Genomic DNA, 15,000 nt, shown 5'->3' on the forward strand with positions numbered 1-15,000 from the left:
CGTAAAAAACGTGTACCTCTGTGAAGAATATAGGTATTCAAATTGTCCCAACTCTCGGAAGCCTCTGTGGTGTAATGGCAGCACGTCTGACCTGTAAGGTTCGATCCCCAGTCGAGGTCGACTGACTTTTTGCCATGTTTTTTTTTCTTGTATTTTTCTTTCTTGCTTTGTCTGGCACCGTTCATACACACTTGTTCAGTTCTTTAATTTAATGAAGAGTTACGTTCATATTCAACGATATTCAAAGAAAACGGAAATCGCCATATTTTGTCTTGTACACTGGAGACACGCCAAAAAGGAAATATTGGCGTTGTCAAACTGCTCGTTTTGGGGACCTTTTAATTAATTTGTCCTGGTTAAACTGAAAGACTGTCTACCCGTACACTAATATAATAAAGTAATGAAATAATTTATTAACTTGATTGGAAGCTGGAAGCGTTTCAATTAAAACAAACAACAAAAGACAGTAAATTATATGACCCATTCTACTGTACACCAGATATACATTTTAAACATTGCACATTGGAAACATCTACTTCATGTAACATCGATCAAATAAACTTCCCCCAACCTGTCAGACTTCTTTGAAGTCTCAGATTTAAGAAATTTCGACAAATCCTGGGTCAATTTATTCTATCAAGATATATGAGGTATAAGACTTTGGCCCAAATTTAAAAGGGCACAAGTTGAACATTACATTTTGATTGGTTTCAAAATAAACTCATTTGTTAACGGATGAGACTTTAAATAAAAACAAAAAAATCCCCTTCCTAACAAAAATAAATAATAAAGAAAAACAAATAAAATACAAAAACAAAATACTGACAACAAAAAATCCCCCTTCCCCAAACCAAACCAAAACGAAATTACAATGTTGACATTGATCAATGCTAACTAAATAAAATATTATCAGATATCTTTTGTTTTTATCTTTCGAAAACAAAATTTGACATTAGTAATTCCTCCTCTTTCAATTATTGTTGTTTAGATAGCCCAACACATGTCTCATTTACGAAAGTAACAAAATCATAAACGGGTTCATTTCTAGCATGTACTATTGATTATAATGAGTAGATTATTGCGTGTATCCATGCCCACGTGTTTGTCCCTGAAGAAACCTAATATTGAGCAGAATCTATGATAAACCAAATGATTTTGGTAATAATAACAATGAGGACATCACCATCACCACCGCCAGTAGCAGCAGCAGCATCACCACCAAATACATTAGTTTCTCCCATTATAAATAGCATTCCATTTTTAAAATAGCTAATTGAATCAGTCGGGAATCTAGTACTTTTTCAAGCTGACCAGACTATCACAAACCGACACTTGAACCTGTAAGATTCAAATAACTGTAACTCCAAATACGTAGGAATTATAAGAGAATGAAAAATAATCAATATACTGATAATGCTGATTATGATGTTGACCACGACGAAAAGGATCGAGAGGATTATATAAAGAGGAAAAGAAGAAACAACAACAACACGACAATAAGGGGGAGGAGGATGAGAAGGAGGAGAGGAGGTGGTGGGGGAGGAGGATGAGGGGGAAAGGAATGTGAAGAAAAAAAAAGAAAGAAGAGAAAATGGGACAACTACAATAACATCACCAGTTACTACCAAAGTAAAAACACAAACAAAAATAAATTTAAAAAACATAAAACAACAACAACAACAACAACAAAAAACAAAAAAACAAAAACAAAAAACAAACACATCAACAATATCACTACGATCAGTACAAACAACAACAACAACAACAATAATTTACATGATAAATCCCCTTTGTAACTGTGTGTCAATTGTCAAAACTATGTGATGGTGAATTGATGTTGTTTTTTACACATGTATCAATCTGTGTCATTCACTCATTCCTTATACACATGTCATTCTTATCAAGGCTTATTTATTCGATGGCCTGATCAATGCATCATATATATTGATTTAAATTAACTTTATGATTTTAGATTTTTATTTATTTCAAATTATGTTTTTCATTAAAACATTTTCGATAGACTTAACTTATCGACATTGCTTATTATATTAATAAAACAACCTTAACGTTCATGGTCATAACTGAAGTAAATTTAAAGGAATACAAGAGAGAAAATGCATTTTTAAAATTAAAATGTATACTTAAGATATCAGGAATAATATAATACTATAATAATTAGAAACACTGTCACAGTGCATTTTACACGTTTTGCCATAATAACACAGAATTCTTCTTATATCTGATATAAAAATGAATTCAGTGATTGAGCTTTTGTAGCTGTATGAACTAGAAAAAGACTTTAAAAGCATGACATTTCACTCAACTTCATCCCGGATTTAATAGAGTAATACTATTTTGTGTCTGACAGAAAGAAAGAGGGCCTACAAAGCGTAAAGACTTATATTGAGACCACCCCCCCCAACAAAAGAACAAGAAATAAAAAGAACCAACAAACACGCTAATTTTCTTGTTGGATATTTAATTCATCTAACCAAACGAATTAATACGATATTTGTTAGAATCTGGACAGATAAAGAACGCCTAAACAAAGACCTTATTTAGAGATCCCCCTCTATACTATTAAAAGGACAAGAAAAGAATATAGACAGACAAAGACAAATTTGTCATTATGATATTATTCATTATTTAATTAGGTAATACATTTATTGTGATGACGATTGAAAATATACGTGCCTAAAAGCGAATGACTTTTTGAAACTTGATGACCCAACAAAAGAGCCATGAGAATTTAAAGGATAACAACAGTATTTCTTGTTGCATATGTTAGTATCAACTAACAGCGAAATAAGGTTGACCTAAGACGTAGTAAACATGTTAGGAAATCGAATGTGACAATTAATAATTATTGAACTCCTGAAACAAAGACCCTTTGATTTAAGGTAGATACAACCTCTTTTTTTATTACTGTATTAAAGGAAAGAGAAGAATATAGAGATGACAAAGACAAAGATTTGTCCATAGATACTCGTATGATTTTAACATTTAGGGTATCACAATTTATTGAGATGACTGATTGAAATATCACCTCTAAATTAACGACTGTCTTGCCTTTGAAACTTGATGACTATAAAATAGTGTCCATTGAGTAATTTACTGGTATTCAACATTTTCTTGCTTGCAAGATGTAGGTATCAAGCTAAAGCGAAAAAAAAAGGTTGACATAATGAGCGAGTAGCTTGTAAATATCTTGTGATTTATCACAAAATCTCAGTTCCAGAAAATTTGTTTTATGCAATAATACGAAGATAAAGAAGAAAGTTAAATATCAAGTTGATTGTGGTCTTAGAGGTAATAATAAGATTAATAAGAATATTCTTTTCATTCTTTACCGTTTAAATAATTTACGCTGCAATCAAAATTTTTCGATATATCATCTCTGTTTATTGTTGGTTTATTAAGTTTTCCAATCTGTGATTTGTGTATTTATATTTTAAAGCCCGATACAGACCAAATTTGATATGGTGCATATTTATATATGTTGTCTTGCAAGTGTTAAAATAAAGTATCAAATTTAAGAAAAAGAAACGGTTGTTTTCTTATCTTCAATTTAATATGAGCCAAGAATTAGGATTGAATAACGTAAGTAAATTCACACGTTACGTTATAACAGACAAATACCATGTGGACGTTAGTAAACTTACGCTTTATGTTATAAGAGATACAGATCTGTGGACTTAGGATTTCAGAAAAGCACCTTGATTTTCATTTTGATGAATATTTGAATATTCAGCATCAAATAACAAAACGCTATCAAAATATACATCATCCATTGGATTCATAAAAAAGTAAAATGCTTACTGACTCAATTTTTGCAAGCAGGCTGGACTATTGTAACTCCCTTCTCTATGGGTTCCAATGAGATTGGTCGCAAGCCTGCAATTGTTACAAAACAGGCAACACGAATTGTGCCTTGTACCCAATGGCCCATTTGGACGTACATGCATTTCGTACGCGGTCCGACGAATACGAGGTGGATGTGAGTCACCGCGAATCGACAGATGTACAGATAATTGCTCCGCGTCGGTTCTGGGACAACACAAACACACACACAGACACACACAGACACACACGCACACACACATACACACACACACACCACCACCACCACCACCACCATCACACAATGCCACACAAAACCACACAGCACAAATAAATGAGTGAACTCACTCAATCAATAGAGAGAGAGAGAGAGAGAGAGAGAGAGAGAGAGAGAGAGAGAGAGAGAGAGAGAGAGAGAGAGAGAGATTTCTGTAGTTAGAAGTAAGAGAGACTTCAGTGAAAACTAATCACCCACGATGCTCCGTCAACACGACGACAGGAAAATATCAGGCGGCTTCTGATATCAGGGGGATGGGCGGATATCCGTCTGTCGAGATTGGAATTCCTCGTTTACAAGTTCAGTTTTCATGGTTTTGGTCAATTGGATTCAGTAGTCTGATGTCACGCGCCCGGCAACGGCGGCCATCTTGGTTCTAAACAAAGAAAATCTTTACTTTTTATTCTTCATGCTGGCGAGAACTTTTCATTCCCTTTTCATATGCCTTGTGATCAGAATGTGTAAAAGTCAAAACATGATCAAACTGATGGGTTTTTTTTTTCCTCTGGATACGTTTTTAAGCTCGCCGGAGAAATATTTCATACGGCGTCCGTCATTGTTCCGATAGTTTAGAGCCAGTGTTACTAAGTTACCATACGTCATTAGGAAGGAAGTGACGGTACGACTATTGAATCCTATTATCCACAATTTGTGGAAATCCGTCGGACCGCGAACGAAAAGTCTGTACGTCTAAATGGGCCATACGACCTCTTCAGTCCTGACTATGCGTTTAGTTCGAAAATTCATAACATCCGCCAGTCGATATGACGCACCAACACACAATACGATGTGTAACCTTAAACGTTTATAGATAGTTCGAAGATGACGTCACTCAGGTCTTTGTTATTGTTTTTTGCCATCCGCGTTTATGAGTACTTCTCACTAATCAGTAATAACCAGACTATAAACGTTCTTGGTTACACACAGTTATGTGTGTTCGTCCGTTATACTTCCGGATGGCAATGTTATGAGCTTCTAAGCCAAGCGTATACTATCTATAGATAGTTCGAAGATGACGTCACTCAGGTCTTTGTTATTGTTTTTTGCCATCCACGTTTATGAGTAATGCTCACTGAACTGTATCAACCCGACTATAAACGTTCATGGATACACACAGTTTTGTGTGTTGGTCCGTTATACTTCCGGATGGCAATGTTGTGAACTCCTTAGCCAAGCGCATACTATCTATAGTGTGATTAATACTATCTAGTGAGAACTACTCATAAAAATGGCTGGCTAAAAAACAGTAACAAAGAGCTGAGTGACATCAATTTTGTTCTCTTTATAGATAGAATGCGCTTGGCCAAGGAGTTCACAACATTGCCATCCGGAAGTATAACGATCCAACACACAAACTCTGTGTAACCATGAACTTTTATAGTCTGGTTAATACAGTTTAGTGAGAACAACTCACAAACGCGGATGGCAAAAACAATAACAAAGGCCTGAGTGACGTCATCTGCATACTATCTATAGACTAATTGTCCTTGGCAATTTGACGAACGCTGATAAAAATGTTGTATGACAGACAGACTCACAATAGTGACTGATTTTGAAGCTTATCTTCTGTCCTATTGGGGATTTCAAATCATATTGCGATATTGTCACTATCTAATCCAGACATTTTTCTCACAGAATTGTTCCGACACCTTTCTACAGAGATTTGATGATTGATCCCAAGTCAAGTTAGGCTGAAGGTTTGAGATAATTTTTTTTTCTTGCATTTCCATTCAGCCTTGTCCGACATTGTTTCACACACACATTATCATAATTTCATTTCAAACATTTAGACTACAAAATGGAATCTTGTAAATGCGCTAGACAAATGACTAAAATTTTCTATATTTATATTCCTGTATCGAAACCTTTAAATTAGAGTGCCTTTAAATTAAGTTGATGTCACAGGAATATCACCTATACTATCATTTATTTCCTGCAATGGTTCCATTTTCTTTTAAAATTGTGTCACGTTGCAATCTCTCAAAATGCATGAGGGGAGATTTGCACGTGTATAACGAATCTCATTATTTGAACGTGTTGACACGTGTCACGTTTGCATTTGAATAGAAATCATGACCGTGTGGTGGCACAAACAATAACAATTCGTCGGATTCAAGCAGATGGAGTCAACCAAATATAGGTTGATGAGACGTAGAACCATATGCCTAACCATATCAACTCCAAGGAATTTGTTGTCCCTTACATAATCTGGACGAGAACAGATGGAAAGCATAGAGTGACTGTTCAGGAGATAGCTTCTAGAATTCGCCATGAGAAAATGATGACAAGATGACATTCAATCGATCCATTGAGACTGCTGCCAAAATAGAAGAGGCTGGAAAGGTCGCCAAGGAGAGAAGAGGTTCATCAATCGTCGATATGCCAAATTCCAGCCCAATCGTGGGCCAGCATTGAAGAACGCATCACAGCTCAACAATCAGTCCAAATCCACAGAGCTAGTGAAACAGAAAATCCATTGTTTCCGGTGCCTCGTGAACCGCTTGAATGATGTCTGCCGGTTTAAAATGCCATTTGCCACAACTGCGACATTAACGTTCACATAACGTCTGTTTGTCGGAAATGAAATCAACATCAGCGAATCAAGACGATGACAAAGATAAATTGGAATGCAGCCCAACCTTTGAGGAAACTCTACAACTTGAATGTTGTGTCAGTAGTTTTCGAGTTTTTTTCCTCCAGGAACAACATTATTTCGGAGAAATTCTAGAAAAAGCTGCATCGGCCCTAACTAACTAAATATTTAAAATGATAATAATAATAATAATAATAATAATAATAATAATAATAATAATAATAATAATAATAATAATAATAACAATAATGATAACACTGACGGTACTACTATTACAACAACAACAACAACAACAACAACAACGACAACAACTATTACTATTACTAATACTGTCACGATACTGTAGAACAAGCTTAAGTCTCAATGGTATGTTGGCTTAAGGCGACCATGAGTTGTTATTTTTCAAACCTGTTGCTATGCTATCTTGTGTTGACAACACCTCTCAGTCGTCACATGAATACTACTCACCATGGTTATATAAACCCATTGCAGGCCGCAAATCGTCGCTTGCTATTCTTCGCACAATGCAGTGTTGATTGTGTGAAAAACGTTCGGGGCTGGAAAATAGCAAGGCATCGTGCTGGTTACTGTACTGTGTAAGTCGTGCTGGTTACTGTACTGTGTAAGTCGTGCTGGTTACTGCACTGTGTAAGTCCGTAAACGGGTGACCAAAATCATTGAATAAAGAAGGCAAATTTATGCAATATCAGTACGCTCTAAAAGAGACCAATAAAATCGTAGTTCAGAGAAGGCAAATCTGTTACTATGCATATATCCCAATAAAGTGTAACACAGAGAAGGCCGAAACTGTATTATACGGCCGGTTCGGTAACAAACTAAATATAACACAGAGAAGACAAAAAATAAAAAAACAAACAACAAAACCAACAATAAAAAAACCCCCCCAAAAAACTATGTTATAAAAATAATAAATACTGGTCGTTTGGTGACGAATGAAAAAGCGACGAATGTCGTAATATCACATCTCCATAAAAGAGTGTTTTAATTTAACGTGCCCGTTAAGAACTTGTTCGGTCAAATCTCTATCCAGATCCAAAAGGATAGTGCTAGGTCTTGGACGTAAAACAAATTTGAGAAGCACGGTTGTTCTCAATATTTGTATGGCCCTGTTCGGTACAGAGTGAAGAAGTATCCACACTACACATCATCACAAAAAGTCAGAGCAACGATGTTACAAGATTACAGAAGAGCAAACCTGAGACGACAACAAGACAAGACTTGTTTGTGTGTATTGCATTGTCTTTAAATGTTATTGAATAGGTACGTTTTGACTGTAAAAACCTTTTCATTTTATTTTTGACATTTTCTTTATTTAAAAAAAACAAAGTTATAATTTAATTTAACAAGCAGACTTGTTTAATAATTTAAAGCTATACTTTTGTCTGGGCCTTTTGTAATATCATTAGTCCGATTGTGGTTTGAAAAATCTTTATATTTTAATGTCATAAAACCAGTGGCAGTAACTACTACTACCTCTACTACTACTACTACTACTACTACTACTACTACTACTACTACTACTACTACTACTACTACTACTACTACTACTACTACTACTACTACTACTACTACTACTACTACTACTACTAATATTAATGCTGCTGCTGCTGATGATGTTGTTGTTGATGATGATCCTAATAATAATAATACTGATGATGATGATGATGATGATGATGATGATGATGATGATGATGATAATGACAATAATAATAACAATAACGGTAATAATAATAATAATAATAATAATAATAATAATAATAATAATGATAATAATAATGATAATAATAATAATAATAATAATAATAATAATATAATAATGATAATAATAATAATAACAATAATAATAATAGTAAAAAGATGATAATGATAATAATAATAATAATAATAATAATAATAATAATAATAATAATGTTAATAATAATAATAATAATAATAATAATAATAATAATAATGATGATGATGATGATGATGATGATGATGATGATGATGATGATGATGATGATAACAATATGACTTTAAATTTAAGTTACGGGAGTTCTTTTCATTAAAGAAACATTTATTTTTCTTTGGTTATCATACAGTCTGGGCTTTTTACGTACACTATATAGAAGGCGTTGGAATAAAGTTTCATCTATGAGGACAATAAATACTAATGGAAGTATATTATATAACAATATCAAAGGAGATGGAGGGTTAGGGGAAGGTGCAGCTCTTACCGTAATCAAGTTACTGATACAAGTAAGACATAATACGGCGTCGTACTTGGTTGTACTTAAAATTACGAGCATTTATATAGCGCACTGTCCACTAAACGTACTCAACGCGCATTATAAGGGGTCTCCAACCAAGAGGAATGCTTAACAAGTAGGACGAGACATGACTCTTGTTAGGCGATTTTACATTTTATTCGACAGAGGCAAGCAACACTGTTAAAGGCCATGTTTTACACCTGACTATGGTGAGAAAAAATAATTAAGCGTTTCGCAACGGTACCATTATGTCCTGTCGCCTAGGCATTCCATGAAGGAATATGGATAATCCATCAAACTGGATGCCTGATGTTAACATGAATTACCCATGTTGTCCAAGTGAGCAAATTGGGGGTTAAGAATCTTGCCCAAGGAAAATAAAACGAAAGTGCCTGAAGCGGGACTCGAATCTGGAGTCTTCAGGATCACAGTGAAATGCCTTGCCCAATCGGCCACTTCTCCAACCCAGCATGGTGAGAGGATGTGAGTAAAGAGACTTTTCCAAGGACTCAACTATGCGCCGCTAAGAACTGGACTCGGACTCCGGACCTTCCGAACTTAAGGCGAGTGTGATGCTACTTGACCACATAGCCACACACACTTGGCTCATTTACCATTGAATTATAATATTATGCCCTCGAGGAGCTTTACAACTCACGTTACTCTAAATCTCCCGGGAAGTAATGCTCTCAAAATTGTCAGTTTGCCAAACATTAAATGTAACTAACTCATGGTAGTCGACAAGTACAATTATTTAAATATTTTTGTAAAGAATGTCCTTCATCAATAACAACGAAATTAGGGACTCTTACCCCTCCTTGTATTTTGGAATCCAAAGTCTGTTCCCACCGCAAACTCGCAAGCTCCTGTAGTGATTGGGAACACGCCTTCGGATCTCTAAAAAGCAAGAGTGCAAGAAATGTTAAATGGTTTGCATATAAATCTTTATCTAAGGGAGGATCAATATTATTAACATAGATTTATAAAACTTGTCTCGTCCTCCTTAATATGTTAAAAACGGTTTCTTTGAAGACACGCACTTTTTAAATTTGCTATTTTGTTACTCATGACATGAAAGGTAGGGTTGTTCGACTTCCGGTAACTGACCTCTGACTCACCTCTATACTAAAACATTCCTGCTCAATAGGCTTCAACAGTCGTGACGTCACTTCCCTTGTGATGACGCATAGTGACTTAGTAACTGGTTCTAAGCTATCGGAACAATGGCGGACGCCCTTATGAAATACTTCTCCGACGAGCATATTAGTGTATCCAGAGGAGAAAAAACATTATAAATCTGATCATGTTTTGACTTTTATATATTCTGATCATATGACATGTGAAAAAGTTCTAGCCAGCATGAATAATAAAAAGTACCGATTTTCTTTGTTTAGAACCAAGCTGCTCGTTGCTGGGCGGACTTGACATCAGACTATTGAGTCCTATTGATCATGCCATAACCAGTTGGTTGGTTCTATTGATTTTAAACTGATATGGATGTAGTCGAGTTAGTGGTTCTCAAAGTAGGCGATATTGGTCCCTGGGGGGGGGGGGGGGCGATAAGGTACCCAGGGGGGGGGGCAATGAGAGCAACATTTGAAGGGGGGGGGGTGGGGGGGGGTGGCAATGAAGTCTCACAGGGGATGATGATCAGAAACTACATAGGGTAGATTATACTAGGAGTTATTTTGATTTTGTAAGCTCACACCATAGGTTAAACGTTAGTTGCCCCAGTAATACGGGAGGTTATAAAGTCTGCTTACACAAAGATCCTGAACCAGTCATGAAGGCTTTATCCTCAAGTAATAGCAGAATTCAAAGGGATTGATGGAATGGCGGGAAAAACTGAGGTTAATTGATTCAGCTTTTGAAACTGGCCAAAGTCAGCCTTCAATTGGACGAGTCCACTCTCTGAAACGATGATGGCCTACTGCTGATCTGTGATCGTTTTATACAAGGCAATCACGTTTGCCAAGAACATCTCTTTGCATGCACCTTAACTACCGACACCAAGAGGGCGATTTTTTTGAAGATAGGAAATTCCGATCACAAACGTAGCGTGTGCCACAGATGGGGAAATTGCCATGATAGGGCGCTATCGTGACTTTACAGCATTTTTAAAGAGGCTGTGCCAAACATCTTATCAATACCATTATAAATGCCAGTATTATTATTAATACATTGAATGATTCACAGACAACACCTTGTGGCTAAAAATCCTACCCAGCATTGCATGAACAGTTACAAGCGCACATGCTCAATTCGCACCTTTTCAATAGCTTTGCGTGGAGAATGACAAGGAGTTCAATATTTTACTCCTCCACACAGAAGTTCGATGGCTCTCTAAAGGGAACTGTCTTGATCAATTATTTGCACTATTCAACTCCGTTGTCGAGCTTTTACAGTCAATCATTCTCCAATCTTCGATCAGCTTATCAAAAACAAAGACAAAGTAACTTAAATGTCTGATGTCAACAGAAAATTCAACGAACTGAAGCTAAAGTTACAATGTAATGACGTCAACATAATCCAAGTAAAATCTGCTATATTCAGCTTCATAGCAAATCTTCCTATTAACAGACGCTCCATCTGTGGAAGAGACTTCACTAAATATCCAAACCTCAAAGACATTGCAGAGCATAATATCTCTGATGGCTCCAAATTTTACGGCCATCTTCAACATTAATTTGTTTCAGTATCAAAAAGTCCCCCCCCCCCCCCCCCCCGACTGGAAACAGCATTATAACACTCGTGCCGAAAAAAATAGATTAGGAACAAGGACGACGTAGACGATTGACGACCTACCGCTTTATTACTCATTCAAATTCGAGACATGCAATGGATTGTCGACACGGAGAGACTTGTCACTTTCACAGAAAGGTTCATTACCTAGAAACGGGGTATAAGAACATATTATGTTTTCGTTAAAATGTGCACTATCATTTGTTTTACACTCATCGGGAAAATTATATTTATTCTTTGTATAATAATAATAATAATAATAATAATAATAATATAATAATAATAATAATAATAATAATAATAATAATAATATTATTATATAATATTATTATTATTATTATTATTATTATTATTATTATTATTATTATCATCACAATTCATTATCAGATAACAGCGTTAAGGGGGTTCAAGATGGGTAGCAGCCATGGGTAGCAGGTGGCACACGGTCGTCATCTGGTGACTGTTCGCAAACATACAACTAGAATAGTTACATGGAATGATAGAACATTGTTTCACACTGGTAAGCTGGATAGTGTTACACAAGAAATGGACAGGATGTAATTTCATGTACTAGGATTAACAGAAGCTAGATGAACAGGAGGGAATAAAACAACGATATATTCAGGGGGTTTAACTCATGATAAAGGAATAGGAATTTTATTTGACCAGAATATAGCTAAACGTATTAAAGGATGGTGGTGTGTCTCAGATAGAGTAAGACATATGAATAATTCAAATATATACCCCAACATCAGCACATGATGATGAAGAAATTGAGAAATTTTATGAAGATCTATATTTTGCTATGAAGCAACTAAAATCACAGGATGTAAAAATAATAATGGGGGACTTCAATGCTAAAGTAGGCAATTCAAGAACAGAAGAAATAATTGGTTCGTGGGGACTTGGAGGTAGGAATGAACGCGGTGAGAGACCAATTGATTGGTGTAGAGAGAATGAATTCATTGGTTCAAATACGTGATATACATAAACAACATCCAAGAAGAAGATAAACATGGATAAGTCCAGGTGATAGAACTAAAAACCAAATAGACTTTATACTAATACACAAACGTTTTCAAAATGCAGTAAAATCAGTTAAAACCTTTCCTGGAGCCGATTGTGATAGCGACCATGGACCAGCTTTAAACAAATAGAAGGACCACCAATTTTAAAAGAAGAAGTAGAAGCAGCTATTTAAAAATGAAGTTAGGCACAGCAACAGGCCCTGGTAATATCCCAATAGAAATAATCGTAACATTAGAGAGTTTAGGTTTTAACATAGTCACAAATCTATTGAATAGGATTTATGAATGTGGTGCAATTCCAGATGATTTATTAAAGTCAGTGTTCATAGCACTTTAAAAGTCACCAGGGGCCACGGAATGTTAGTTACACCGAACAATCAGTCTAATGAGTCGCTTTACAAACATTCTTTTAAGAGTACTAATGAGCAGAATGAAGAAAAGTCTAAAACCAGAGATATCAAGAACTCAGTTTGGATTTGTTCCTGGAAAGGGTACAAGAAATGCTATTTTCACCTTATCAATGTTGAAAGAAAGATGTATTGAAGTCCAGAAAGACCCTTTTATCTGCTTTATTGATTACTCAAAGCTTTTGTTAAGGTTAGGCATGGTGGATTATTTAATATCCTCGAAGGACTAGACATAGATGAAAAAGATCTAAGAATCATTAGAAACTTATATTGGAATCAAAGTGCAACCGTCAGGATTGAAGGAGAATTCAGTGAATATAGACAAATTAAAAGAGTTGTTAGACAATATAGGATGTGTTTTGTCACCAGACCTTTTTAACATTTACAGCTAAACAATTATTAGGATTTTAGGAGATAGTCCAGGAGTTTAGATCAATGGTGAGAATACATATCAACAATAATAAGGTATTCAGATGACACAGCACTAATCTCAGACTCAAAAGAAAATTTACAATTTCTCTTTGATAAAGTAATTACAGAGAGTGAACGTATGGGTTTATATTTAAATGTAAAAAAGGCAGAATGCGTGGTTGTTTCAAGGAAAGAACGAAATCCAACATGTAACTTAATAAGCAAAGAAGAAACAATAAAACACGTTAAGATATTTATATATTTTGGATCATAATAACTTCAGATGGCAGACGTTAGCACAGAAATAAAACGAAGAATTGCAATAGCGAACGATAGTTTTAATAAAATGAGTCTAATTTTCAACAACCACAATATCTCAATGACAACAAAACATAGGGTTTTTAAGGCCTATGTGTATGGTCAGTATTATTATATGGCTGTGAAAGTTGTACAATTACAGAAGACGTTTGAAAGAAACTGGAGGCAACAGAGATGTAGTTTCTTAGAAGGATGTTAAGAATCGCATGGACAAAGAAGAAAACTAATAAAGAAGTATTAGAGCAAGCGGAAACTAAAAAGGTTACTAATTCGTACAATAAGAAAAAGACAAATGCAATTTTAGGGCACCTAAACCGACATAAATGTATTGAACATCTTGCTCTTACAGGAAAGATAGAAGGTAAAAAGAGTAAAGGTAGACCAAGAAAAACATATTTGAATAGTTTGAACAGCTGGGTGACAAAGAAAGAGAAGAGTAATATTAGTTTTTGAGGTTATCTGATCAGAGAGATGGATAGCGTACCATGATCACCTATGCCTGGCACAGACTTGGCCCTTGAAGAAGAAGATAGAGACTTGGTAGAATACGTCATTATTTTATTTCCACTATCAAGACACCGGAGCTTCCTTGATCACCTTTGCCAGCGACATCACTGTCGAGATTGTCGAACCCGGGTGGAACTTCACAAGTCCGTACAACATTACCATCAAGATCACAGACGTTACGTAATATTGCCATGTCATCATTAGTAACTGTAATCACTATATTTACATCATCTTAAACCAACTCATTTATTTGTTCTTTATTTAAAAGAAACTAGTAAATTCTGATTTATCCCATCCTTAATTTATAAATGTAGTCGAGTTAGCTCTTGAGCGCTCATTAGACCATGAGAAACACCACCACCCTATACTACAAGAGCCATATATCCACCTACAGCCACCATCACGACCATGACCACTCCCACCACCACTTCATCATTACCATCACCACCACCACCACAACCACCACACGACCACAACACCGATACCACCACCGCAAACATTAAAATTGCCACGTCCACCACAACAACAACCACCAGCACGACATCCATCACAACCACCACCAGCACGACATCCATCACAACCACCACCACCACGACATCCATCACAA

At 35.6% G+C, this 15,000-nt stretch overlaps 1 protein-coding gene across 1 annotated transcript in view; it reads left to right on the top strand.

The window, feature by feature from the left end:
* Positions 1-13,171: 13,171 nt before the first annotated feature.
* The window catches only part of LOC144963726 (growth hormone secretagogue receptor type 1-like), a 10,029-nt gene continuing 8,200 nt past the window's right edge, over positions 13,172-15,000 (top strand). Inside the window, exons 1-2 of the mRNA XM_078897679.1 lie at positions 13,172-13,286; positions 14,462-14,573. Of these exons, the coding sequence (XP_078753805.1) occupies positions 13,172-13,286; positions 14,462-14,573 (227 nt within the window). The remainder of the gene's footprint in view (positions 13,287-14,461; positions 14,574-15,000) is intronic.

This window comes from Berghia stephanieae, chromosome 2, assembly GCF_034508935.2.
Source record: "Berghia stephanieae isolate SIO BIC M18660-M18661 chromosome 2, UCSD_Bste_1.3, whole genome shotgun sequence".
Lineage (NCBI taxonomy): Eukaryota > Metazoa > Mollusca > Gastropoda > Nudibranchia > Aeolidiidae > Berghia > Berghia stephanieae.